The following is a 27,693-nucleotide window of genomic DNA, read 5'->3' as shown; positions in this document are numbered from 1 at the left end:
TTTGTGGCAGCCCTACAGCCAAATGAAAACCCCACTACCAAGAGCATCGCATCCCTGCGGCAACTTCAGCTTTACTGTAGATCTTTTGCACCCTCTTACAAAACATGAAAATTCTACAATTCGCTTCCCCCCTCATTACGAGTCCTGCACTTGCCTTCCTGCCTTCTAGATTTAGTTCACCAAGGTGGATCTGAAGTGACAGGCCATAAGTCATAAGTCAGTTTTAGACAAATAAAACCACTGCACAATCTGAGGTGTGGTCTTTGATAAAATAACTGAATTTACTGCAATAGATGCGGCACTTTACGGTACTAAAAATAAGTGCTCCTGCTCCAAGACCCTGCCTCCCGGCTATCCTTGGTCAAAATAACCATAATTTCAACAACATGAACTCCAGTGTATTTGAACTTCTTAAAGTGGGTATCCTACTAACCTCCTGGCATTGCTGCCAGTGAACAAACACCTGTAAACACTGACCCAAAAATACCCTACAGGCACATATCCAGGTCTGAAGTTATACCCTGGGGTATATTTGGAGTCGAGCAGCTCAGGCTCATAACTGTGATGGTCTTTTATGCAGCAGTTCGTGACCCCCAGTTCACATTATAAAAATAGGACCTGGCATTTTATAGATTGCTAATATTATCTCATGCTTGCATTAGCGGTCGTGAGCCAGCTGCCCTTGCGGTGGAGCAGTGTTTGTATGTGTGCGTTTCTGCCAAACAGTGTTTGTTTCAGCATGTACATGTGCACACGACGGTATGTGTGGATGTTTGCGTCCAGTATACTGCAAATACTTGTGTGTAGGTGTGTACTTTTAAGAATCAAGTCATGTTTGGAAAGACCTCAACAACTTCAGAGTCCCATGAAATCCGATTTGTATACGGCGATATGTCCTCTCCCAGCTCCAGCAGAGTTGACTGTTAAGCACACATATTGCTAAAGTGCAAAGCTTCCTGGAAAAGGAGAATCAAGCAAGCAGCAGCAAACACATTGCACTTGTACGCTCTTGCTTTTGATGCAGACACATTACTTATTACACTTTTAAGATGTTATCCTGACACTGTGCCCACTGAAAAGATAAAGTTGTCGATTTCCACGGGGTTTTTTTTTTTCCCCCCTTGAAGCCCTAAAATAAAACCTCCAAAACTGGACTTGCAAATACCGACCAAACTATGAATGCAGTCTAAACAAAGAGTTTGGCACCGTGTTCACTAGGACCAATGAAAGGGCTCGCTTGTAATGTGCGTGGCATCTGTGCGAGTATGAGCGTTAACCCTTTCAATCTATGTGTGGGGCCTAGCTGGCTGGCCAACAAGCACAACTTTTCATCTACTCATCATTTACAGACACACCGTTGACAACAAAAACAAAAACTAATTTACATCAGCCTAAACGCTCCAAGCCACCCCTCACTAAGCGCCACGAACCTACTATTCGTGGCCAAACTCTAGGCTGGGTTATTGGGTTTTTTTTCCCCTTCCAGAAATCAGGAGGTTAAGCAAGGGAAACAAGTAAGCTTCAACTAATTGTGCTTCTGGATGCCAAACAAATAGTTGGGCATCACTGGAAATTTTTGTCAGGGTTATATGCAAAACAGTCAATACCACAAAAACAAAAGATACACTCAGCCAACATTACAGGTGTGCGCTGGAAGGTTAGTTTCAACTGTGCGTGATAAAACATGAGAAAAAGTCCAGGTGCTTGATTTAGCATTTTAAAAAAGTTCAAGGAGCTCATACATGCCATAGCTACTCTCAGTGACTGATCTATTGACCAAACATACATGTACCTATTCTTTATTGTGCCCTGACACAATCAAAGCCATTCCAGTGCAGGGATTAGACCCCTTCAGAGCCCTTTGATTCAATTCCTTCCACTTGAACAGTGTACTGAAACCTAACCATCCATGACCTTGACAGTACAATTATCGTCATAGCAGAATGGGAGACTTTGGGGTGCAGTGGCACTGAGAGTACGGCATCTGGTTTAATTAAGGTGGTTTTGTTTAAACTTGCATGACAGTAGGTTGTTCAATGATAGAGTTCAAAATGTAACAGTGTCACAATGCTAACTGTAAATCATAAATTTTTCCTTTGTGAAACCAGCAAAACAAAAACAAGCAAGCAAGCAAACAAACAAACAAAAAAGCAAAACACCTGGTTTACTATAGTAACACCTAGGCACAAGGAAAAAAAAAAAAAAAATCACAAGGAAAAAGGGGAGAAACTATAGTAAACCAAGTGTAAGAATAGCGGTCTGACATGAGACTTATTTTTTGAAAAGGGTCACTAAGCACTATTTGTGTAATTTGCACTGCGAGTTCTTGCAACTTGTTTGGGGAAATGCTATCTTTGTATCCTATATGATAGGATTATTAATTATGATAATTAAAATGTTCATTCCTCTTTTTGATCACAATATAGTAGTCTGCAGTCTGACTACTATATTGTGATAACAGCTTGCACATGCTATACGACCCGTTTGTTATTTGCAGACTCGGCCTGTACTTTTCTTAACATCCATCAGTGGGCCAGTGAAGTCATCCCCTGACTCGCCACCATATAATACAGGAGAACTCAGGGAAATGTTTCTGCTGATTACATGAGACTTCAATTAGCCAAGGTTTCTGACCTTACCTTTGGCATCACTGCAGGGCTTATCACCTTGGGATATTAAAGCTGGACCCTTGAGGTATACGCACATATCAGCACATTAACCACTAGACCAATTAAGCATGCAGAACTTCTATTTGTTCAAAAATCTATTCTTTTCACAACTTCCCTAAGTGTAACTGCACAGCTATATGTAAACACTGTGCATCAAGTACTGTGTAAGCTGCTGTATAATATAAAAGGCCAAAGTGTGCTATTTAAACAACATCCTCCTACAAATACATCAAATGAACTTTCGAGGGAAGTAAAGCCCTAACTGAATAATTGCCTTAGCTCTAACTGAGTAATGGCTTATTGGTCCAGTGCAATGTTGTGTAATACCGTGTCCCAGCTCATTAAGAGAAAAATCCCACCAAGTCCACATTGGTGCTGAGTGTTTTCTAAATATAGGGTTTTGTTAGAGTTTCTGTGATTTTTACTTAGTAGAAGCCAACTAGAAAATGCCCAGCCCACCACAGCAAACAGGAAGTTCCAGTTTTGTGTATATCACCATAACAACAAAACTACACATTCACTGCATGGTTTTATTATTTATTGTTACTGAAGTTTTAAAAATGTTATATGAAAGCAAACCATGCATATATAGTCTACTGATTTGAGGGCAGTGTCCCACTGCAACATTTCCATCATGCAGGACTTTTCTAAGATAGCATTTAACCCACCCCAAACAAGTTGCAAGAACTCAGTGGAAATTACACAAATAGTGCTTTGTGGCAAAACCTTAAAAAAAATAAGTCTCATGTCAGGCTGCTATTATTACACTTGGTTTACTATAGTTTCTCCCCTTTTTCCTTGTGCTTAGGTGTTAAACTGCTTTGGTTGCCTATTCTTTTGGGAAATCATGGATGCTGTGTTCTCTACCATCCGGCTTGTTACCAGCACTCAGGTCAAAAGTAGACATGGCAAAAGTTTACGGAGTAGTTTAAAATGATTTGAAAATCATTGCATTCTCTTTCTAATTTACATCTTACATCAGGGGTCGGCATCCCCGGGGCACGCGTTCCACGGCTGGCACGCCAAGGGTTAACTGATGGCACAACCACAGCTGGACTGGCCATTGGGCATTTTCCCAGTGGGTCAATGGTGATTTTTCGTTTTTATGAGCCGATGTTTTTTTGTTGTTGTTTTTTTTTTTGTAACGGTAAACAATGAAAGGTGGTGCATTGGCCAAATGCTGGCAGATGTGTAAAAATAACTCCGTTGTTCAGTTGTTTGGTGGGTGCTATGATGTTACTGATAGTGAACTTTATTTTATTCATAAGGTTAGTTAGTAGAGTTGCCAACCGTCCCGTAAAAAACGGAATCGTCCCGTATTGAGAGAAAATATTACGCGTTTTGTGTTGAGCTGAGAAGGAACAGTTTGTCCCGGACTTCAGCTAGAATGAAAAAGACACAGAGCTGGAGTTATTCTGTGTCTTTACGCTGCCAGCTGCCTCTTCTCTCATTCTCTCCCCCTCCCTCTCATGAAACTGATCAATGATCAGCTGATCGGCTTTTCTCTCTTGTTTGTTTATCGCCCACTTTGCGCCAGAAAGAGGAAACCAGCGGATGTCGCGCTAAACAACAGCAGCACATTTAAGCTTGATCAGCTGTTTTTAGAATTTATTTAATATTAATTTCTAGTATCAGCTGATGTTTGCTGGAGCCACAGCTGTAAAAGCTGCTGGTCATGATATCGGTTTGGTTATCTGGTGAATGGGAAACATGAAGATGAAACCAGGAGATGTCCTTACTGAATCATCAGAGCTGTGATGGAGAAACAGGTTTACCTTTTAGGTGACATGAATGAGTTGAAGGGAAGTTATGAACTGTTTCTGAGAGACAAATAACACCAGGATCCTTTTCTAAGTAGCTGACAGCTGGTAACTGTGCAGGGGCAGGTCTAGCAAAGTTTTGCCAGGGGGCCAGGTAGGACATTAAAAGGGAAAGGGGGGCACAAGGAAATACTTTTCTTTCTTATTCTCATTTAAAATGTCTAGTTTTTATTAAATAATTGTCTGAATCTTACAACCAAAGTTTTTATCTGATGTAAAATGTATAGAAATCATACATATACCAACAAGACTGTATATCACTGTCACAACAGCATTTGTTTTCATTCAAAGGCTTTATGGCTTTTCCTATAATACCTGGTGGGCCGGTCTCTAGTCAAAATACCCGGGCCGTTTTTCTTTTTGTCCCAGTTCAGCCCTGGGCACGACACGCAGTGAATTAATCTAAGATCACATTAACTCTGTATCTCTGTATTAACAAACATGCCATATTGGCCCAGTTTATTTTTCTTATTGTTGTGAGGAGATCATAAATAGCATTTGCCTTTTCTGTTTTAGTTCATCTGGTGTTATGGAGTTCTTGTTATGGATAAAAAGTGTCTTTTTTTGGGTTTCAAAATAGCTGATAACTATTCGCTGATAGCTGCCAACATCTGCAAACAAATATAATTCTATAAAGTGGTTCTATATAGTGTGTAACTGTTAATATAGAGCGTTATGAAATTTATTGCTAATGCAATCATATGGCACACTGACTTTGAGGAAATTTTAGATGGCACTCATCAGAAAGGTTGCCTACCCCGTCTTACATAATACCACAACCTTTCTTGGAAACAAGATTCTGAGTAGTTACTTTAAAAATAAAAAATAAACTTCATGCCCTTTGCTCTAGTTTTTCTGTATTAACTGCCAACCTGTCTGTTCAGTTTGTATTTCCTACTTTGTGTCAGCATGTTAGTTACTGATTAGTTTACCAATCCAGTCACAGCATAGCTTCCTGCTAGGATCTGTGACACACTCAATACTTTACCATAGTATATCACTTTATACCTCTTTCGTTATTGGGGGACACACACACACACACACACACACACACACACACACACACACACACACACACACACACACACACCTGTGTCAACTACTCTTGTTGTGTATACAATTGTAAAATATGTTCACCGCAGTCAGCCTAATTCCAGCTGATTAGACTGGACACAGCTTAACAGGTGGCTGTTCAACTCTACTCAGTCATCTCTGGAACGCAGAGAGCATTCTTTCCACACACTGTTGACAGAGGAATCACAGGCAATACAGTCCTCTGTAATATGATTTAATATCAATGTGCATCTAGTGTGCAATCATTTACAATACACACTTACACAGTGTTTAAGCTTCCTAGTTAGGTATCATAACATCAAAAGGTGACTTTTTTAACCCCTAAAGGGGTGGTCTTGTGCTTTTTCTTAAAACAGACCAATGCCCTGGAGTCAACATCTGCACAGGACTCCTTTTCCAAGCTCACCTGTTTCTCCTGCAGGGATTCTGATCACTCATTGAACACCTTTGATCTCTCCCTCACTCATTCTCTCTCATCCCACTGGGAAAAATATGGGAAAGATGTTCGACGGCTTAATAAGTCAGTATTTAAAGATTATTGGAAAAAAGGTTGCGTTTTGAGAACGTGCTCACAACAGGAACAGATTTCCAAATAAAATTCATGTCTCGTTAATATATTTTATATATTAACACACTTCATGCAATGCTAGTCAAACCAGGTAAGATTAAAATGAAGCACCCTTTTATATTCTTCGACAGTCAATCCTGTGATTATGATGCAGACAACATAAGATCGCGTCCTTGATTTCCATGTACATGAGATGCTCAGCTCTTGTTTTATGCAAGTCCTGTCACCGCAACAAAGTGCAGGTGGAACAAGCTTGACATCACTCGACCTCTTCAAATGGAAGTGTCAAGAGCCTGACGAAAGAGTCCGCTTCTAACCCGAGGGGTAGAGAAAAGTAACTTGTTACACCGCCATTATATTTTGAGTCTGCTAGTATGCAATGGTCAAGTTGCTTTGGACAGATTTTATCAGAGGGTGAACATGTGCATTGTTTCAGGTGAATTCCAAGTGGACCTGAAAAAAAAAAAAAGTATAACAAAAACAACCACTTGTCAGTGGCTCCTGCAGTTGTCTGCACGAGCCCCTGTAAGCAAGAGTAACCCAGTCCTTCAGTTCTTTTTACTACTGCAAACATTACTTAAGAGAATTGACACAGAATAAACAGTTTTACTGGATGGTAACTGATGACTTCAAGAGTAGCAATAATTGAAAAAGAACACCGTTTAGGTAAATGTTTCTCATTTGAGCAGATGGCAAATTAACTGGCAGTTGGTGCTTAAGGAGGAAGTTATAAATGACAACATTTGTTGGCACACAAAGCGGGCAGTTAGCAGTAGTGCTGCAGCTATCGATGAATCGATTTTATCGATAAAATAAGAATACTGAAAACACCGTACTCTATAATGCATCTTCACATCCACCCAGTCGATTCCAATATGTATGGCTTTTCTTCACACAGTCTTTGGAGAAAAGCATTCTGGAATTAAATCATGAACGTTCAGTTATTGCCAGCCCCTGCCGCTTCCTTAGACGCAGCTGTAATAACTGCTGCTTGGTTACATGTGCGCCTGCATTGCCCATCTTTGTCCTACTGAGAACTTTGGGTGGGGCTTATGTGTCCGTCTTGAGGTGTGTAGTTAAAGTTAAGTCATAGCTCAAAGATGGGTGTTAAAAGAATTCACTGCAGTGACTCTAATGACTGATGTAATGTTTATGAGATAGTCACAAGTGTGATTGTGACTGTCCTGACCAAGTTTTTTTTTTTGTAAGAACAGTCTTTAGAGATTATTTATGTTTACACAAATCTGTACTTGCCAAGTTACTTTTGCTGGAAAAAACATGAATAATTTTTTTTTTTTTTTTGCAGTAATAGAGATTCAAAATCTACACAACTAGGATAAGTGGCAGAAAATAGATGGATTGGTTTTGGTCTCTAAAGAACTGCCAAACAAATAATCACCAAGGAAGAAAGAAAATCCATCCATCCATGAATCACCAAAGACTGGTTGGCAACCCAATAACAATCACCACTTATATATTTTTCCTTTTCCCCAACTGTTGTTGCCATTCGCTATTTGAAATCATTCTTTAAGAAGTTGCAGCACCAAAAACCTCCTGCTGATAGCGCTGGTCACTAGCAGTTTGCAATCTTTGCCTGTGGCTGATTTGTCTATCAACACTAACTACCAGCTGAGCAGTTGTTTGCTGTAACTTGTCCCTGACTGCTGCAGCCAACATGTTTCAAAAGCACAACTTTTACTTTGAAAGCACCTGTCTCCATTTCTGATTTGTGGCCATCTTTCAGTTTTATGACCACTTAGAGACTAGCTGGTGAGTGTTTGCAGACAAGTCAGTGACTTGCAAACCACGGTAGTCTCGCTAACTAGTTGAGAAACACATTTTTCCCTTTGCGACTGGCATTTGCCAGATGGTTGCCAATTGATCTGTTAGCAGATGTGATTATGACAATTCCATATTTACAGCTCGTTTCTACTGCTCCCAAGTGTCCAAAAAATATCAGGTAATGTGTTTTTAAGAATTCTTATAATGCCCCTTCTTGACATGGAATACATAACGAAGCCCAAAGTTGGTGTTTGACAACTTTCTAAATCTGAACAGATCAGACTCTGGTACAATAACTATGGCAAGCTTACCCATTCCGATTATCACAGTTAATCGATGCTGCAGTGTAACAGACCAGCTACCGCCCCTTTCTCCAAACCCTCTCTCAGTCTCAGCCCCTGTGCTTCAGTCCAGACCATAAACAGTGTCTCAATTCAAGAATTGAAACAGCTCCAACTAATGTCTAGGGACTTGTGGAGAACCCACTGAAGGGAATGACCGTAACCCAACCCTGAGGGAGGGAAGGTCAGTCATTTTTCTGTATGTTTAAAGAAGCCAGACACCTTAAGTGATAATATTCAGTTTTTAAAGCTGCATGTTATCAATTCGTCCTATGACAGGGCAACCTACAGAAATCTATTACATGCCAGAGTGTGAGTGGTAAGGGTGTAGCACTTTGACACATACAGCACCATAATGTAAATCGAGTGAGCTGGAGATTTACTCTCGATACCTTAGGCTCCATAGGTTTATCTTTAAATCTGTGTAATTTCTTTATATCTTGAACATTATTAAACAAATATAATTCACTGCATGTATTGTAAGATATTAAACCCACAAATAACTATTGACACTTGCCAATACCTGAAATTATTAATGTTTAAGCCTTTCTAGTAAGGTTGCCAGAGCTGGCGGTTTTTACAGCAATGCAACGCTGAAAGACGGAAAGAAAAAGTTAAACAGAGGATCTCTGTCTTCTGTTTTAATCAGCAGATCAGATGGTAGTCACTCCTCAGTGGATATGCTTGTTGCACATCTTGATTAGTCATTAATTGGCAGCTTTCATTATTTGTGAGCAGCAGCGTAAAGTGGGGCTATAAGAGAGGGCCTGATGTCATGCCGGGGTAGGCTGAATAGCACCAGTCTAGGAGAGAAAAGCCTTTTGGAAATGTGGACAGTGCCTAATTGGATGAGGATTTCACTTGGCTGCTTTGGAGAACTGGTCTTATGCAATGGCATAGATGAATGGACCAGGCTTGGGAGCCACGATGCTTGCACTCAACTTGGTTGCAGTGGTGGCCCCAAGGGGTTACATTAGATGTATTTGCCTTCTCATGACACCATCTTTACAACACGTTAGGTGGTGGGAGCACCCAACACCGTTAACTGTACAGCGCTGTAACATGCAAAGAAATGCCACACCATAAAGCTGATAAATACCAAAACTGAGTCACACAGTCTCATCCTCCATACAAAAACAAAACATCAAACCCAACTAAAACTGTCCTTGTAATGAAAACTCAAATCAGAAAGGCTCTTGAGTTCTGCGTGACCACTTTAGGGGAATAAGACGTATTTTACTTACTTAGTCTTAGGAATGCTAACAAACTTGGCTGTCTGAAAAACAATTACCGTAACAAGGACTTAACATAAGTCCTATTCATAAGTACCAAAGTACACCACATTAAGTCCTAATCCCTTTTAAGACTGAGAAATAATACTGGCAAACCAAGGGGCAGAAAATCTAGTAATGTACAGAAAAATAAACATGTTCATAGTCAATGGTGTGGCATTCAGATACAAGAGAGACTAAGACACCGATTTAGTCCAGAACAGATATAACTAACACCACAAATACTGTTAAGAGTTCTTGCTGGGGATAGTTTCTAGGGGAAAAATAAAAAATTAATCACGCAGTTCATGAAGACAGCTAATTTTGCTTTGCAGATTCCATCTAACATAGTAAGACTGATAAAGATGGTAAGTAAAAGTAGGAGATAGGTTGCACCTAGACAAAGACAATGGGCTACACTGTGAGAACTAAAACTAAATATTGTAACTATGTATAAGAGGGGTCATTTCATCATCACCGTGCAACCACAGCACATTACCTGCACCCAAGTGACCACAGGCTCCGGTAGGCGTTTTGTTACCTGCAGAATAAAGGAAACATTCTTGCCACTCGCACAGGCTTTCAGCTACATTTGGGCGAACACCAGACAGTGAGAAACTATCCACTGTACTTAGACAAGCAAGCACTGCATCTCCTCAGGTCACAAGTGGAAAGTGGTGAGAATCAGGTTTATACAGGTCCATATTTACAGTATGGAGGTGGGGGGGAAGAATAACACCACAAAGTTTTTCCTCTGGCAAGGGTTTAGGTTCTTAGAAATTACTTTTCACAAAGCAATACATGATTACTCAGCAGTTATAGTTGAGATACCAAGGCATTCATTATTCTGTAAGCAGTCGGGGACACTCAATCCAATGTATACAATTTTAACAGTATACACAGTCCAAAAAAAGAAATAAATTATACATGTTTATGCAACTGAGTCTAAATTTACCTTTGTCCAGAAACTCAAAAAGCTGTCCCTAACATCACAAGTTTTTAAATCACCGACAGCTCAGCTGAACATTTTGGCACAAAGGGTAAAGTTGCTCTGCTTTTAGATCCGGAGTCAGTGGAATAACATGAACTATGCTGTGGTCCCTGAGCAGACCTAGGTTAATGGTGTCATGTCATCAGGGAGGGGGGGTATTAACAGTGTATAAGCCCAGACCAACCAGTTCTGAATGACTGTTAGCTGACGCAAGACCTGATGGAATGCTGCTCAGAGCACGACCACAAGCTCTTACACCACCAATACCAGTTAACAGGATATCTCTGCTAATTTTCCCCTTGGACAGCAAGTGAAACTATGCATTTATAAAAGCAGCAGTAACAGAGATACCCACTGCATACATATACGTACCTACCGTATGTCACATCGCCTCGAGTTTAAAACGAGACTCAAGTCTTGGCTTTGAAATAATTGGATTTATTACTGCAAAGCAGACGATATTAAAAAAATAAAAAAAAGTATGTGCAACAGAACCAAACTCATTGTAGATTCTTATGAAATACACAAACCTGAATCCTTGTGGGATTGAAGTATAACTTATTGTAAAATTCTTTGGAATACGTGCAGTCAGCAGCGTTTTGGCAGCCTGTAGCTGTACAGAGTTCATGCCCCATCATGCCTGTGCTTACTTAGCATTGACTTGAAATAGCAGGACTGGTGCTGGAGGGGGTGAAAGAAACCGCAGCTCTGGCAGTTGCCATGTGCGCAGTGATTTGACCACAAAATAATCAAACTAGAAGGGCATTTAGAGAGAGCATTCCCAACGAGGTCAATGCCCTTTATTCCATTGTTTTCAAAAAGTGACCGAAGTCTGCACCAAAATGTAATGGGTCCTTCTTTTACTCATGCGCTACCTCTCTGACAAGGTTCGTGAAATCTGACAGTTTTTTTTGTTTTTACTTAACCTTGTTGACCGATACCATGATCACAAACCTTTACCTCTGAGATATAGAAACGATATGTAGCGGCAGCCACGTGATAAGGCCACTTCAAAGTTGTGTGAGAACCAAGTCTCACCACTTGGCAGCGATTTCATCAAGACCAAGATCCCATCTAAACTGGGAAAGAGCAATAACTTTCAGTGGTCACGGGGACATAAAATAGCTTGTGCTGAAACACCGCTTAAATCGGTCATGTTTTACTGCATGCTAAATATTTTGCATCATTAACAGCTCAGCCCAGAGTGGCAAATTGATCAACTCCTCAAGCTCATCTCACCAAATATCATGCGAACTCCCATTAAAGACAATAAACCAAGAAAAACAACTTCACTTACCTACAGTTCTGTGTAAATCTCTTTAGCTACCCCTGATGTTGTTACAATTTGCTATAAAGGAGCGCTGACCTTCATTTCATTTTTAAATTGGTTTTGAGTAATAGTTCTCTAGGCCTTCTGAGAGATCATTCAAGGTTTTTATTTGGGCATTAGCTGCTTTGTCACTCAATTTCATTCCAGCCCTTGGGCTTAACCATTTACATTTTCCTCCTCTCACCCCCAAGCGGTCGTAGCAGAGGCTGCCCCTCCCTGAGCCTGCTACGGAAGTTTCCTCCTATTATAAGGGAGTTTTTCCTTCCCACTGCCACCAAAGTGCCTACTCATTTGGGTGGGTGGGGCATCTCTGTCTTGCCTGTATCATTGTAGGGTGTTACAACAAAAGGGTTTTAAGGCAACTGTTGTTATACAGTGATTTGGCCCTGTATAGATCAAACTGAGCTGGACTAAATTTATAAAATTTGAGGAAACTGGAGATAGAGGACCGAAGGAAGTGGCAAGCCTTAAGAGGGGGACGAAACAAAAAAAAGAAGACATACAACACTATCTACAGCAGATAAGCACCATCTGAAAATCATGTCTTTAAGCAAAGACCTGACACAGAACCTAAGAGATGCATCTGATGCTTCAGTTGATACATCGGCTATTCACTAAAGCCTCATTAGAAATGGTTTCAGTAGATGGGTTGCTGTCAAAAAGCTATTCTTACGGAAGGGAAACAGGGGGAATAGGCTAAGATTTAAAAGCATAGCAAGACAGAGGAAAAAGAAAAGGAAATCCCCACAAAGCAGCACCACCAGTCATGGATTGGCCTCATTCAAGCTGTAATGATGATGAATACAGGTTGCCAAACATCAACTTTCAAGTTCATGAGAATTGTATTAACTGTTTTTGCCTTATATAATGCATTTCTGTGTATATTTGCACATGTTTCAATAAATCACCCATTTCCCTACCAAATATAAATGAGGGTTGGCTCAGGGCTTTTGCACAGTACAGTACAGCTTGACTACAATAAGTAGACATACCATCATAATACAGTTGTGAACATCATAACCTGGAATGTGGCTTATGTTTTTGTTTGGTCCTGCTGTTGATTGGCTCTCTGGTGGCAGGAACGAGGATCCTTTAAGTTGCAAGAGTTTGTAATAATGATTCTGTTTAAGAAGCACTTCCCAATTTCATGTGCACCAACTGGCAACTTAAGTAAGATATCAGGAGTTGGCAGCACTGCCCTCTACCTGTATTTGTTCTGAGATGGTATATTAAGTAAGTATTAAGTATGCTGTGACAAAACAAATTTCCCACGTGTGGGACTAATAAAGGTTATCTTATCTTATCTTATCTTAATTTGAAGACATGCTACCAAATTTAAATGCTGTGGATTTGGAATCTCTTTTTTAATATCAGAACCAGGGTTGAAAACAAACAAAAAAAAAAAATATATCAGACAAGTTCATTGGTTATTGATCGTCAGGTGTTTTATGTTTAATTTTGTGCTGTTTTTATGTGTGCCTTTTCCTTGTTTCTATTAACAGTCCAGTTCCTTGAGAATCAACTTAGCAAATAACTAAATGCAATTAGGAAGTCTTGCTTTTCTGAGTTAATGAGCTATCCCAGAGCTCATTCTAGGGAAGCCAGCCTCATATTGCTGGTTTTTCCCCACCAGCAACAACACACCTGACAGGTTCTGCTCCATATGTTATCACCACCTGTTTGTAAATGGAATGGCTGCAAAAGTGTCCTTCATCTGATTGCCTCATTTAGGTCAATCAGTCTGTGAAGCACAAACACCTTGGTGAATAGATCAACAACTGGATTAGTGGGCTGACAGCAGCCTTTTTTGGAAGGATTTAACTTAATGTTGTAGTTGTATTCAAAATAACTAGATATAATTCCTACTTTAATGCTGACCAATTTTATACAATAATAGTTAAACAAGAGGAGGCTGAAAGGAAACTGAAGATCATCAGATAAGTTTGAGTTTAGAGAAAAGCAAATAGTCCATATTTTGACGAGACAGAAGTACTTTAATAAAAAAAAGGAAAAAAAAGTGGTAGTAGTCAGTCATGCATCAGCCTCCAAGCGCCCCTCTCTGGTCCCACCCCACATTCCCAGAGAGAACACTGATCTGTATTCAAAACACACAGGCCAACATCAATAGTCTCTAGAATCATAAATTTGGGCGGTTATGTAACTTTCTGCAGAGACCACATGCAGCCAATAAAGAAATTGATTGGACGAATGCCCAAATGACAAGGCAGATTAGAGGACCTAAGAAGAGTTGCTTTGTCAGGACCTTTCCACATAAAGTTAGATAATGATCAGGCTCTCTCATTTACTAATCCTTTCACTGCTAAAATTGTGATCACCAAACATGTTTCTCAAAGTATTGTATAACAGACAAAATATTGGGCTGTTGACTTAATATGTGCTCCAACGGCCTTTAAGACAGCGTGCAATACAGATTGAAGTGTTCAACAGACAGGCTCCCCTTGTGCATTCAAAGTATTTGGGGTAAAGCTCAAAGACGGGGTGCCTAAAGATTTTCACACTAAGCAGCCTCTATAATGGAGCCTGGATTGAAGCTTACACCCTCTGAGAGCATTATTGATTCTTCTTCCAACTAAAGTGACACCTGTTACAACCCATTAAAAACAAAATACTTCTCTCACTTTATCCTGGACCACCTGGAACCCACTCAAGGACCCATTTGGGGTCCCAGGAGCCCACTTTGAGAACCTCTGCAATGGGGCAACAAGAGTATCCCTGGAACAACTTCCTTTACCCCTCTCCCTCCCCTCTCCCGGAGTAAATGCTGCAAAAGGGATAAAGAGATAAGGCGAGAGTGGTGAAACTCTTGGGAAGGGTGTAAAGGAGAAGAGGAGGAGGGAGAGGTGGACACGGGGAGCTGGAGTCCTACTGGATTCAAAGAAGGCTAAAGGGCCACTGCAGACTGCTGTCAAAGTACTACAAACAAGGCAGGCTCCTGGAATTCCAAACTGGAATGCCAAGAAACGCAGAGAAAGGTTTGGGAAATGCACGAGATTCACTGCACGAGATTCACGCACGGCTTCTCGACGTGCCTGTTCGCCTCAGGACAGGCCAGCCTGGGGCATCTTCAGCGGAAGCTTTCCACTTGTAGGTTTACAACATGGTCAGTTCAAGTGACTGCCGAAGAGCGGCGCAATGAATAAACTTTCCAAAGTTCAATGACACACCGTTGTCAAAGAGGGAGGCAGGTCCCGCACATGTCCCGAACATTCATAATGGCTTGTGTCATCGTTAAACTTTTACTACACATCCACAATGAGCACTCTTCTGACACGCACGAGAAGCATGCTCTCGGAAACATGCACCCACCTTACAGCGAAAGCACCTCGGGCAGGCTGCGACCCTCACACGCGGACGGACACGGAGAGCCGGGGCAGGCTGGAGATGAAGGGACTGACGACAGCGTTGGATCAGGACACGCTGGTGAGCATTCCGGAGTGAACCGCTAGAGACAGAGGAGGAGAGGAGAACGCAAAAACAGTGACTGTAAAGACTGCAGGGCACTCGTCATCTCATGCGGCTAGGGGAGGACTCTCTCTCTCTAACACACGCGCACGCTTACAAACACACCCTCGCAAACGACGCCTCCCATTTATATTAGACCACGCCCACTAGAGAGACCCGATTAATGCGGCGTTCAGGTCTAAGTGGGGGAGGGCGTGTTCAGAGGGTTCCCGTGGTTTCTGGAGATGTATGTTACACTAGAACTTGGCGTTCAGTTCTTGCTGTCAGGGAGCACACGGAGGGGATTATAGAGCCGGAAATGCTATGTGCGGACATAACGTCATGCAGTCGGGGTAGCTCGTTTTCTTGTGTTTGGGGACTCTAACGTTTGTGCCCTTTAATGAATGAAAATAAAAGACAAAAACAGAGTTTCTGTAATTCCAACGAGCCTGAAAGTCAATATTTAACATGAGCACCTTTATTCTTTAAGCAAACCTGAACTATCTCTCTTTTTCCTGTAATTTCTTTAAGTAGCATTCATGAATAGTTGTATGGGCTTCTTGAAGGATATTCAAAGCTCTTCTTTGGATGTTGGCTGCCTTTTGGTCTGGTCTCCATGAAGATGATTCCACATGATATATTGAGATCTGGGTGCTGGGGAGGCCAATCCATGACAAGAACTTTTAGTCCAGTTCTTGTGTGATTTGGCATACCTCAGCCTTTTCTCTCTGCTTCTTGACAGACACCCTTCTGCTGAGACCAGTACCGATAAGGCGTCAGTGAAGAGTAAATGGATCACCTGTAGGGCCTGTGTCAGATCTTTGCTTAAGCTTTTTGTTTTGTTTTGTTTGTTTGTTTTTTTTAAAAAGGACATGATTTTCAGATACTGTTCATCTGCTGTAGATAATTTTTTTGGCCGCTTGTGCTTTTGTCCTCCACTTGCAGAACACACTGCACACCATGCTGTGATATACCAATTTTTCTGCTAATAGCTAGAATCACCTTGTTGGTGCCTGTCAAACTGTGCTATATTTAGCATTTTCTGTAGATTCAATTAAAGAAATATGAAGAAATACCTAAAGATAAAGTTCAAAATTGATTATGTGCTAAGTTGTCTTATATATAGATACAACACTGGTTCGTTCCTTGGATTAAGTGCCTTTTTATGCTTTAATGATTCCTCGGTTAGTTTTAAGTGGCTTGACCAAAAAAGAATCCTTTGAAAAAGATCAGTTGAGTTAAAAAGCAGTCAATGTCCAAAGAAAAACTGTCAAAGACCCTTAGAAAGGGGCTGCAGCTGCAGTAATGCAGACGCTGCACCGGTCCGTCGTGGTGAAGAGGGAGCTGAGTGTAAAAGCGAAGCTCTCAATTTACCGGTTGATCTACGTCCCTACCCTCACCTATGGCCACGAGCTGTGGGTAGTGACCGAAAGAACGAGATCACGGATACAAGCGGCAGAAATAAGCTTCCTCCGAAGGGTGGCTGGCCTCTCCCTTAGAGATAGGGTGAGAAGTTCGGCCATCCGGGAGGGGCTCAGAGTAGAGCCGCTGCTGCTCCACATTGAAAGGAACCAGCTGAGGTGGTTCGGGAATCTGACAAGGATGCCCCCTGGGCGCCTCCTGGGTGAGGTGTTCCAGGCATGTCCCACTGGGAGGAGGCCCCGGGGCAGACCCAGGACACGCTGGAGAGATTATATCTCTCGGCTGGCCTGGGAACGCCTTGGTGTTCCCGCGGATAAGCTGGAGGAGGTGGCTGGGTAGAGGGAGGTCTGGGCCTCTTTGCTTAGGCTGCTGCCCCCCCAACCCGGCCTCGGATAAAGCGGATGAAGATGGATGGATCGATGGATGGATGGACCCTTAGAAAGCTGAAACTGAAGCCTGGGCTATTGCTCTAAATCCCTTAAAAATACAAGAATACAAGTCTAGCTTTTTAGAAGCAAAACATAAAGAAATGAAATAAAAGAAGCAGTACAGCATGTCAGTGTTAGGCCTACAGATTAAAGTCTAAAATTACTTGTCAGGACTGAAATAGTGAACCATGGTGGCTGCATGTAAAGAGTGCTATTAAAGTGATACACCTGCAGCCTAAAGCTAAGGACTCCGCTTTTAATTAGAGCCGTGCTCTGACAAGCACAATCTGAAACAAAAACACCAGTAGCTGGAAGGTATGTAAATTGCACAACTGAGGGTCAGATCTCATTCTAAGTTATCTCTCAGCACTGGTGTGTTTTCACCCCTCTGAGTTTCCCCATATTGCATAAGAGCTTCTCATGTTTATGTTATTGAAAGCAACGTCAGTGTTGCAAACGTAGCTTGTGTGTTTTTGTAATGTAGGCTGTTAACTACTTTAAAACATACACCCACTTTTTAGGCAGACTGTAATGCATCAAAGAGAACAACTTGAAACGAGTGCCCCACCCCTTCTGTCTCCACCAGGAATTAACCAGTGTTCAGTTCATTTTTATGCATACATAAAGCTTGAATAGCTTCATAAGTGATGGGAAAACCCCATAAGAGTCTGAACTGCAAGAACTCGTCAGTCCTGAGCTGTTTGCATATGCCAGGACTTAAAGAATAGACACTGTGAAGCCACCCAGTCACACACACTTACACACGCTGACATACAAGCATGCAACAAAGCATTCGCTTTATGTCTGTCATTTGAGAAAAAAGTAAACACACAGTGTGCTGATTTTATGTCATCAGACATTCAGCTTCACACAGGCCTTTTGTTTAAATGATTGATCAGATACATAGTAGACTAGCCAACACTGGAAAACAAAAAGAGCGCAACCCCTGCTGATAGTCAGCGTGTCCATCACTCATAAGTCGCCGAGTCGAAACTAACAAAGCTGGGTAATATACACCCAGGCAATTAGTGAAGCGTTTGTTAAAGTTTCTTACATGATTATGGATGGGCCACTATGGAGGGACATAAGGCCATGGTTAGTACTTATTGGCTATTTATTTTATTATTTTAAACTTATTGTGCTGTCTTTGATCCCTTTTCCATTAGTGAACATGGAGGCTGTCAGAAATCTAACCCTTAACAGGCTCAGGCCTACATGTTACCATTAATATGTAATGGTTAACAAACACAAACCCAGCAATGAGGAATAAAATCAAGAACCAGAGTCAAACCTGAATGACTATATTTTTGTTCGATTATGTGGCGTAACCTTCTGGTAATTCTTGATTTGGAGGTTGTTTACGTTGGTAGGCTGGTTAAAATGGTTTGGAACGGCAACAAAGGCACAAGCCCGAATACACGTACATGCTCAGAACAAAAATATCACCCGCAGTAACCCACCCACTGACACACAGACATCCACCCACTCAAACACACCCTTTCACATATTTGTAAGGAGGATTAGAATGGTTGTAGAGCGAGCATGAATGCGAACCCACTAAAGAGTCTGTGGTCCCAGCAGGAATTTACTGCTCTCTCTCTTGGCCAAGCTCACCCTTCTGCACTCTGATATTTTTTTCTCCGCCGTGAAAGTTTCAATTAACCTGTCTGTCTGGGAACACCTTGAGAGAAGGCATTTAAAAAGCCTCAGTGTTCAAATTCTGCTAGCTTTTACACGACACTTGTGGCGAACCAGGATGTGCGTGCACAAAATATGCATTTCTAGTTCAATTTGGAATAAAATCTGGATGTTTGCATCATTCATTTGCATCTGAGGGGTGGGGGGAGTGAAGCGGCAGTCTAATGTTTCAGGATTCAGGAATACAGGAAAGGTTCAAGTTCTTTGAGAGTAATTTTGTGTGACCACATAGTGATGAGTCACGGCCATGAGCTGCTGCCCGGAATAGTAGCTCATCTGTGGCGTGGCAGAGAGGTTACAATATGTTTCATAAGGACTGCAGGATAGCCACAGTCTTCCAGCGAACCACAGTGCTGGGAATGGCACAGACACATCGGGAGGTGGGGTGGGATGCTTTCCAGGGCAAGGTTCATGCTGCCATCTGCTAAACCTAACATCTGTCTAATTGCTATTTGAGAGGTGGGGCACATATTTTCATTTATATAATCAAAACAAAAGACAGTAGCAGGTAAATTTTTGCTTGATTACAAAATGTATTTATTGAATCAAAAAAAAAAGGTAAACAAAATTAACCTTCTCCATAAAACAATGTGCACTTTAAACATAAAAAGCAATAGCTTATAAAAACGTTCACTCAGTAAGTGGAATAAAGCAAATCTATCGCAATGATTTACAAGATATACACTTCGGTAGGCTTTTATTTTGTAGCTCCCTCCCCTCCCAAAATTAAGTTAAAGTTTACCTCTGAAGTTATAGAATTTTGCATCATGCATGAAGTAAACACAAATTAAAGTTAGTGTCTATAAAACTAGTTAACCCCCTTTACTCAAAGACTCGAAATACACAGCAGCAAACATTTTACCTGAATATGGAGCGTAAGCTTTTCTTCATTCTAACGATGATCCAGCATGGACTTTAATCGTATCTAATACAAACTATTTAATGGCTCTCACTCATAGCTATGACCCACTAAACCTCCCCTACATAGCAGAAAGAAATGCAATAATGCTTAAATTATGACATAAGCTTTACTAAAGCTGGTTTTAGATTATCTTATCGATTTAATACACTAATCTCTTTGCTTTTTGTGAAACCGTTCTTATGGTTTTTAATGAAAATGCTTCAAAATGTTGAAATGTCAAAAAAACCCAAAAACTATTTCAGCTACAGTATGTACAGTATGTATTTATAGCAAATGTTAAGGCTATGCTTATCATGTTTTCCACCGTGAGTCAGAAATATCACAACATAGCATCTACAGATTTTTAACAGCAGCACAAATAAAGGTTAGAAGCTTAAACAGGAGCACAGTGCACTAACAGGCACCAGCCAGTTGTTACAATATGACTCCTTAGAGTCTGAACTGTGGAAGTTGGCATTACGGACGAGATCTCCATAAAATAATACACTTAAAGCACTGCTCACGGACCTACTGTTTTCTTAAATATACAAAAAAAATTGTTTTAAATAATGTTAATTGTTACAATAAAATAGGAAGTAGTCCAGAATCTGATCAAACTTATTGCACCTCACATCGATTTTTTTTAAACAAACAATATGTGCATAACACTGACTTAGCATTAGGCATATAAGGCATTTGAAACCTACAGTGGTAAAGGCAAATGGAAATGATCACAACACAAAATGATATGAAAGTCTCATATACTATTACATTTTGCTTTCATTGGCACAGATTTATGTCAATGCTCTAGTTGCGCCTTGTGAATTCAAGGGTGGATGGCAGCGGATGTATTTACGAACAGCAATATGTTACAAAGGTGGAAAGGAACATTTCCCAGCAAGCTACTGTTTGTCAAAGCGGAACATAAACTGCAAACCTTTCACCTATCGCACCCTTTGTTAGACAGATTTTGCAGGTGTTTGGCTACTAACACAGTGAGGTTCTTCTTGCTAGAAGAAATGTTTAAATCCTTCCTCATTCATAAGTAATTACATCCCCGCTTTGCTGTTCCTTTTAGAACTACACCAATGTACGAATGAGGCCCAATATTAGTAGTAAGAGGTGTGAATCTTATTCTGAATTATTTATTTTTACTTGATTTTTCACAATTTCTGCAGTGCAAAAAAATATATCAGACAGCATTCACTGAAAATGCAACTCAAACTTTTTTTCCCCAAACACCTGCTGTAAAAGCACTATGGCAAAACACAGAAACTAAGGCTACACTTAATCTATTATTTCTTGTTGTGGTGATGCCGGCTCCCCCTCTTACTGCTCAGGGATTGTTGAGGAGCTCGCTTGGATCGTTCCCAGTTTGCCGTTCACTTGAACCGTCTTCTTGGGAACTGCGACCTAGTTGAAAGAAATTGAACATGTCATTTTATTTCTCCACTGTGATAATGACAGGAGCAACAGTTTGAGGCAACACAACAACATGTGATCGGGAGTTCTTTGATTTTTCGCCCTCTTGATGCTATTCAGTCGCTACCATTGTTCCTTTCTGGTATAAACAGGGCAAAAATAACAATTCAAAAGTTTCAGAAGTCTTATTTTTCCATAGCTGCTGACCTAAAATTGAACTTTATCCCCTCGAAAATACTCATGGAGCAGTACAGTATGGCTGTCAGATTTATCTTTGTACGTGTTACAATCTGCAACTCATTTCCAGTTTCCTGGCTACTAGACCGCAGGAGATCTTTGTAGTGCCGGTGATGTCTTCCAGCAAGGGAAGCTGTGTGAAACCAGACCAAAGATGTTTTTCACGAAACTGCTGCTAATATAAAGCAAACAAAGGTTGTTCATAGTTGTAAACTTCTCTATATATTTTTAATAGTTTTACCTTTTTGAGCCTCTCAGCCGCAGATCCAGAGCGGATCGCCTCCAGCATAGCCTCCCTGGCTAGAGCAGGGTTCCTGGGGGCGTTCGCATTCGAATGTGGCACAGAGCTAGTTTTACCCTGGGGCAAGACAGGGGCAGGAGGTGGCGGTGCAATCATCGGTGGTGGTGGAGGTGGTGGGTGCGTAAAGAGAGGAGAGGTGCAGGTCAAATTCTCGGGGGAAGAGGGAGAGCTTGGACTGCTTCTCTCTTCTTCAGATGCCAACTTTCTGAATTTCTCAAGCTCATGGGCAGCTACAGATTTGACCTGTCACACAGAGCGGTGAGACAATGGTAACTGTAGACATGTAACCATATGGAAGGACAGCTGCTCCCATATGAGTCTCTGACACACACTCCTGATACACCTGATGCATAGCTAGAAAGACAAACAAAGCCTTTTCTATTTTCTTGTTAGAGACATTCAAATTTATATGAGCACTCATTACTTATTTTATAACTCCATTTAATATACATATTCAGTCTGTTTACCCTCCTTTTCAAAGAAGTACAACAGTTTTGTTTTCCGACTAAGTCATACAGCATTCCAGAGATTCCAGATCTGGCAGGGAACCTCCAGAATAGAGCCACAGATGTTTCAGCAGCAGTAGCACATTTTCTGCCTCTTTCATTCCACTCTGGTACGCAAATGTGAGCAAACCACAGAACGCTTTCCAAAAGGGTGGATGAAAATAGACACATGTGCTAGCATAACCTGCATTGCAGTGTAAGCTGCTAATGAACTAATAACACGAGACAAAGTGTTTAGCATTTACATTCTAATTTAAGCTCTTCTTGACTGTAAATGTAACGGGTACACATGCTCGTACTGTGCAAAACCATATGCGTACAACATAAAATGATATTATCAGCTTTGCTATGTATTACATTTGGCATAGCAACATGCTCACAACAACAGTTCAAACATGCTGATGTTTATTAAGTACATACAGGATATTTGACCTGCAAATGGCACTCAGAAATCACAGGGTATAGATAATATTAGGAGTTATGCTCTGCGGATATTAAATAACTGTATACTGGATACATTTTAATCTGCATCCAAATGGTGAGAAGCATTGTAACTACATGCTAAAAAGAACAGCATTTTATATATTTATAAGGAAGTGTTTTTTTATACATGCATAAATGTTAAAATAATAACTCATACTTGTATGTTTTAGATCACATCCCTCTTACTTCCACCCTGGATATCAGCATATAGAGATCAATGATACTTCTTAGCTGTTAGGATAATATTTTACCTTCTTCAGCCTGCCGGTGTTATTCTGGGCTCTAATGGCAGCCAAAAGAGCAGACCTCTCATTCTCCTCTTCAACATAAGGCCCTTTCTTTAAGGAGCTGGGGCCAGAAGTTGATATCTAACAAGGCAATAAAAAAGGAGAAAATCAGCCAACATTATTACCTAGCTTGTTTAGATGAACATATGAAACCAGATAGATGGGCAAAACGCTATCCTACAAATCATTTTATCTTGAGCTCACTTTCTTCAGCCTGTCTTTGCCTCCACCTGTCTGGATTGCCTCCATCAGACTGCTGTGCAGAGACGTCTCTTTCTCAACAGATTTATGGATCACTGGTCTGAACTTTTTAATTGGCCCAAACACCGTCACACTGCTGTCTGACACTGTTTCAGGCAGTTGAGATTTTGAAGCTGTCTCCTCTGAGTTCTGTGAATTATAAAAACAATTATTTATAGTATATTTTCAAGATTTGTATGTTGTAATATTAACAGTATAATCCAGGTTTTACTTACGTTTGTCTGTCCTTGAGATATGGTCTTTGGGGCTGTTGGTGGTTTGATATATGAGTTTAGGGCATAGCTTTTTGCTGGGCTCGGACCTCCAAGCTGATGTTTGACATTATCTTGGTCATTGGCAGTTACTTTTATGTTGGTGGATCCACTCAACTCAGCGTGATTATTCTTGGCTGGTTTGGTTTCCAACATATCAGAACTTCTTTTGGTGGCTACAACACCATTTTCAAATCCACCCCTGTTTGCTTCTCTAAAATCTTTCTGTTGATCTGACATATACTCTGGGTAGCTTGTAGATCTTTGAGGACCAGGATACCTGACTGCAGAATTAGAGCTATTCTCCTTATTCTCTAACAAAGACGACAGGGAAGATTGTCGCGGATTAACTTGCATCGATCGACCTGATTTCTGGAGGTCAGTAGTCGGTGTCTTCAGGGAAGCAGAGCATTCAGGGCTGTTAGGGACATAGCTGGGTTTCGCTAAGGTCTTTGGGGGGTGTTTAGCGATGGCAGACGCTACATATTGGCTTGAGGTTCGCCTGGGCGGTCTGAGGAAGGACAAGTCTGGAAGTATTGAAGGAGGAATGGTAGGTTTGTCAGCTGGGGGCTGAACATTTTTGGGTACTGAACTTTTGCTCCCCACCTCAACACAGCCTTTGTCTGGAACTTTGACATTCCTTATAGGCTCTTTAGTTTCTTCTTTCACCACCTCTTTAGGTTGGATTCTCTCTGGAGGTTTAGAAACTGTACTCTGTGTTGATTTCAGGTACTCTGTGTTACTGGTCTTCAGTGTAGTTTCTGTGACTGCTGTAGAAGCACTTTTCAGTTTGTTTTTGCTCTCCTCAGCTTTATCTTTGCTGGGGTTCACAGGAGTGTCTTGTCTTTCATTTGAGCTCCAAAAAGCTTTGGCCTTCCCAAGAAGAGGAGAACCCTCATCAGAATTGATCTGTGACTCTGAAGACCTACTGACATTATTCCTGGAGATACCCTCTTTCACCATGTTTCCCTGATCGTCGATCTTAATGGCACCAATGGTAAATCGAACACCTGACTGTTCTTTAGCAGTGTTTATAACAGAGGGCTTGGGAGGGATCACAGTGAAGGTTTTCATACCAAATCGTGATGTGACGTTGCGAGTAATTTTATTATGTGAAGTAGGGAAAACCCTATGCGTCTGTTCATCTTTTTCCATAGATACTGGTTTCTGACTTGCTGGTGGAAAATCCGGTTTCTTCTTCTCAAAAGACTCAGCATTATATCTCACAGGGTCAGGCAGTATCTCAGCGCTCTCCATGTTTTCGTGCACGTCATCATTAGATTTAACAGCCGATATTTGCTTATCTCCTTTCACGCTGTTGCTATTGACGAGATTCATCTCTTTAATTTTTTTCTCCTTTATCTTTTTTTCCTTTCTGTCACACACAGACTTGCTCTCCGCTGGTTTAGTGTACTGCTCAGATTGAGACAAACCCTTAGTATTTGTATGGTTTCTTTTATTATTGACTGCTTCTGTATAAGCATTGTTGTTTTTGTTCTCGGGCTCCATTCTGGACTTGTGACAAAAGCCATGTTCTGTGATAAGATAAGGGAAGAAAAATTGTAGTAAACATAATACAGAAAAGCAAACCATTTTAAATCTGATGCACTGGTTGTTTTTCCTACCTTTGCTGCCAGCTGACTCCTTCCTGGTAAATGACTTCACCTCATGTTCAATAATATTATGATCATAGTCCTCCAGTACTTCATCTATGGCTGTAACTGGCACATCCAAGTCCACTACAGACACTGGAACCTCATTACTGTCACTAGACATGGTATAAGGAGCCTCTTTTGCTGAGACTACATCTTCATGGTCTGCAAAAGAGTGACAGATCCAGGTCTTAATAGGTAATCCACTTAGTGTGGAAAAGTCGCTTCATGTGGAGTATCATGAAGTGTTGTGTTTTATGTTATATAGAACATTTACAGGATTACTTCAGTTGATCCAGCTACAGTAGTGTTATGATGATCAACAGGTTAAACCCTTTAGGAATTGTTTTTCAATTTCAGTGCTGGATGTATACATCTCAGTGAAGACATTTCTATTCAGTGTAGCTTATATTTTTGCCCCTTTTACCTGCAAGGTCTGCTTCAAAATCAGCCAAAGTCTGATGGAGCTCGGCTGCGAGCTTTGGATCATCTTCAAAGTTGTTTTTCAAAATCACTGACTGCGACTGAGGGCTGATGTCTTTGTGCCTGAGAAGGGTACATAAAAAGAAGTCATCATCATGTATATTACATACACATGTAAATATAATCACGTAGAGACCCTTATCGTTTATAAAAAAAAGTCACTACTGAAAAGACTATATAGTAAAACCCATTACTTTAGTGATGCTGTTATATTCAGCACCCTTTGCTTAAGTAATCTGCCTAAGAAATCAAAAGGGTAAAGGCAGTTCAGAAGTAGAGGAAAGAAAAATATGTGTAGACTTTAAGTGTTTAAAGTCACATTTTATTTTCACTGGAGTCTGCTGGCTTTGAAACACGCAGCTGTTAAGATATTAATACCACAGTTCAAACTTCCTGCACTCTCTTCAGTGGTTCAACAGAGAATTCTCATGGGTTAGTGGCATATTAGCCATAACAAATTGCATCAAGAAGGCCAACCCAAATAGAATTTATCTTCTAAGAGACTTGGACGGGTCCTCTTTTCCTCAATAATTCTGAGAAAACTGGGTTATAGTGGTTTCCTGGAATAATGAAGAGCTGGCAACATCAGGCCAGAACCTGGATTCATAAAATTTCTCTGAGTAGGGGCATCAATCCAAGATCCCTGGTCTGGGTAAATGAGCGTATGCTTTTCAAAACAACTTAAAATGTGAAAAGGGATCTGGAGCAGCATTGATTTTTCACAGACCTTTGATTAAGGGCCTAAAACCATAACTATAAAAGCCCAGAATGCAAAGCTGACTCAAATATACTATGGTAGGAACTGCTCTTGATTTTTACTGCTGGCTCAATAACAAATATCAACTTTGTTAAAATCAAGTTGGATAAAACTGTGACAGTTTGTTGTAATAGCAGTTAGGCTAGCTTAAATGGACAGCTCAGTGGATTAGAGAAGATGAGCTAATATTGACAATAAGATTAGTAAGTATGGGAAAGAAGTCAGGTCGATAAATGAAGTAAATGCAGATTTCTTAATTAGTCCCACCATCTTGAATATAACTTTAGTCAAATTCTTTATATGCAAATATGAGAAATAATTTTGTTGTGAGTCTCATTTAAACTGCCCAACCCACTTTCTTGGTTCCGTTTTCTACCTGTGTACTGATCCCCAGGTGGCACATCCCTCATCGCTCTCACTGGAACTATCTCGCACTGGCCCCGCCGGTTTCCACCCACTACTTCCATCCAGAGACACGCTCCCATCGGGGGAAGTGGGTTGGGTGTCAGAGGGAGAACTGATCATGCCCAAGTCCTCGCCCTCTGCCATACCTTCAGAGGCAGCGTAACCCTGGTCATGCAGGCTGCTGCCGGCACTGCTGCTGCCCAAAGACAGAGTCTCGGCCAGAGGTGCTTCAGTTTCTGGTTTCTGGTCACTGACTGCAGAGTTCTGAACAGAATGGAGCCAAGCTGGGAGAGAACAGAAAATCTTAGCACTGGGACTGACTGTTATCGCAGTCAAGAAATATTAGATTACAGAACAGTAAGGCCACAAGTGTTTTAATTAGGAAGTGCATTATAGTTTCTCTGATCAACAAAACTTAGAAGATTAATGATGGCTAAAACCTTCTAAGTGAGAGGAATAAAAACAAGAACAAAAAAAAGCACAAGCTACAGAACAGGCATGAAGATCAAGAGACGGTAAACATGGAGGGAAAAAAACCGGGTAAGTATTTAGTTTAGTTTCAAGATTTCATTCTGACATCAAACACACACCCAGACACACCCACACACAGATACACATGCACCCAAGCCAAAAAACATAAGCCAAATATGTTAAAAGCAAGACTGAAGAACCACCACTTGTGGCTTGATAAACCATCTTTAATGATGTGTGGGTAGATTTACTGTATTCAAACTCTGTTGATTAGATTTTCACTGTACAGTTTTAGATTTGAGGGAAACCTAGCATTGCTTATACCCTCTCATTTTTTAGTACACTCATGTTCTGGTCAGTCATGTGGGTTTGGGGAAGTTATTTACTCCATCACTGATCTCACTGAACTCAAGGCCAGAA

The 27,693-nt window shown here is 40.9% G+C and overlaps 2 protein-coding genes across 11 annotated transcripts in view; both read right to left on the bottom strand.

Annotated features, from left to right (window-relative positions):
- grb10b (growth factor receptor-bound protein 10b) overlaps window positions 1-15,430 on the bottom strand; it is a 64,504-nt gene extending 49,074 nt beyond the window's left edge. For all 3 annotated transcript variants that reach the window (XM_026185943.2, XM_026185945.2, XM_026185944.2), the window contains exon 1: window positions 15,174-15,430. The gene's annotated coding sequence lies outside the window, so the exon portion shown is untranslated. The remainder of the gene's footprint in view (window positions 1-15,173) is intronic.
- A 3,939-nt stretch (window positions 15,431-19,369) lies between these two features.
- cobl (cordon-bleu WH2 repeat protein) overlaps window positions 19,370-27,693 on the bottom strand; it is a 67,604-nt gene continuing 59,280 nt past the window's right edge. For all 8 annotated transcript variants that reach the window (XM_026185465.2, XM_080307813.1, XM_026185469.2 and 5 more), the window contains 8 exons: window positions 26,774-27,086; window positions 25,585-25,703; window positions 25,131-25,322; window positions 23,470-25,040; window positions 23,198-23,383; window positions 22,958-23,074; window positions 21,658-21,960; window positions 19,370-21,170 (listed from right to left, as the gene is read on the bottom strand). In XM_026185465.2, coding sequence (XP_026041250.1) covers window positions 21,087-21,170; window positions 21,658-21,960; window positions 22,958-23,074; window positions 23,198-23,383; window positions 23,470-25,040; window positions 25,131-25,322; window positions 25,585-25,703; window positions 26,774-27,086 — 2,885 coding nt within the window. In that variant the 3' untranslated portion in view covers window positions 19,370-21,086. The remainder of the gene's footprint in view (window positions 21,171-21,657; window positions 21,961-22,957; window positions 23,075-23,197; window positions 23,384-23,469; window positions 25,041-25,130; window positions 25,323-25,584; window positions 25,704-26,773; window positions 27,087-27,693) is intronic.

The sequence above is a fragment of the Astatotilapia calliptera genome, chromosome 11 (assembly GCF_964374335.1).
Source record: "Astatotilapia calliptera chromosome 11, fAstCal68.1, whole genome shotgun sequence".
NCBI lineage: Eukaryota > Metazoa > Chordata > Actinopteri > Cichliformes > Cichlidae > Astatotilapia > Astatotilapia calliptera.
Note: the sequence above shows the minus strand (reverse complement) of the source record. Positions and strands in the feature narration are given on the sequence as shown.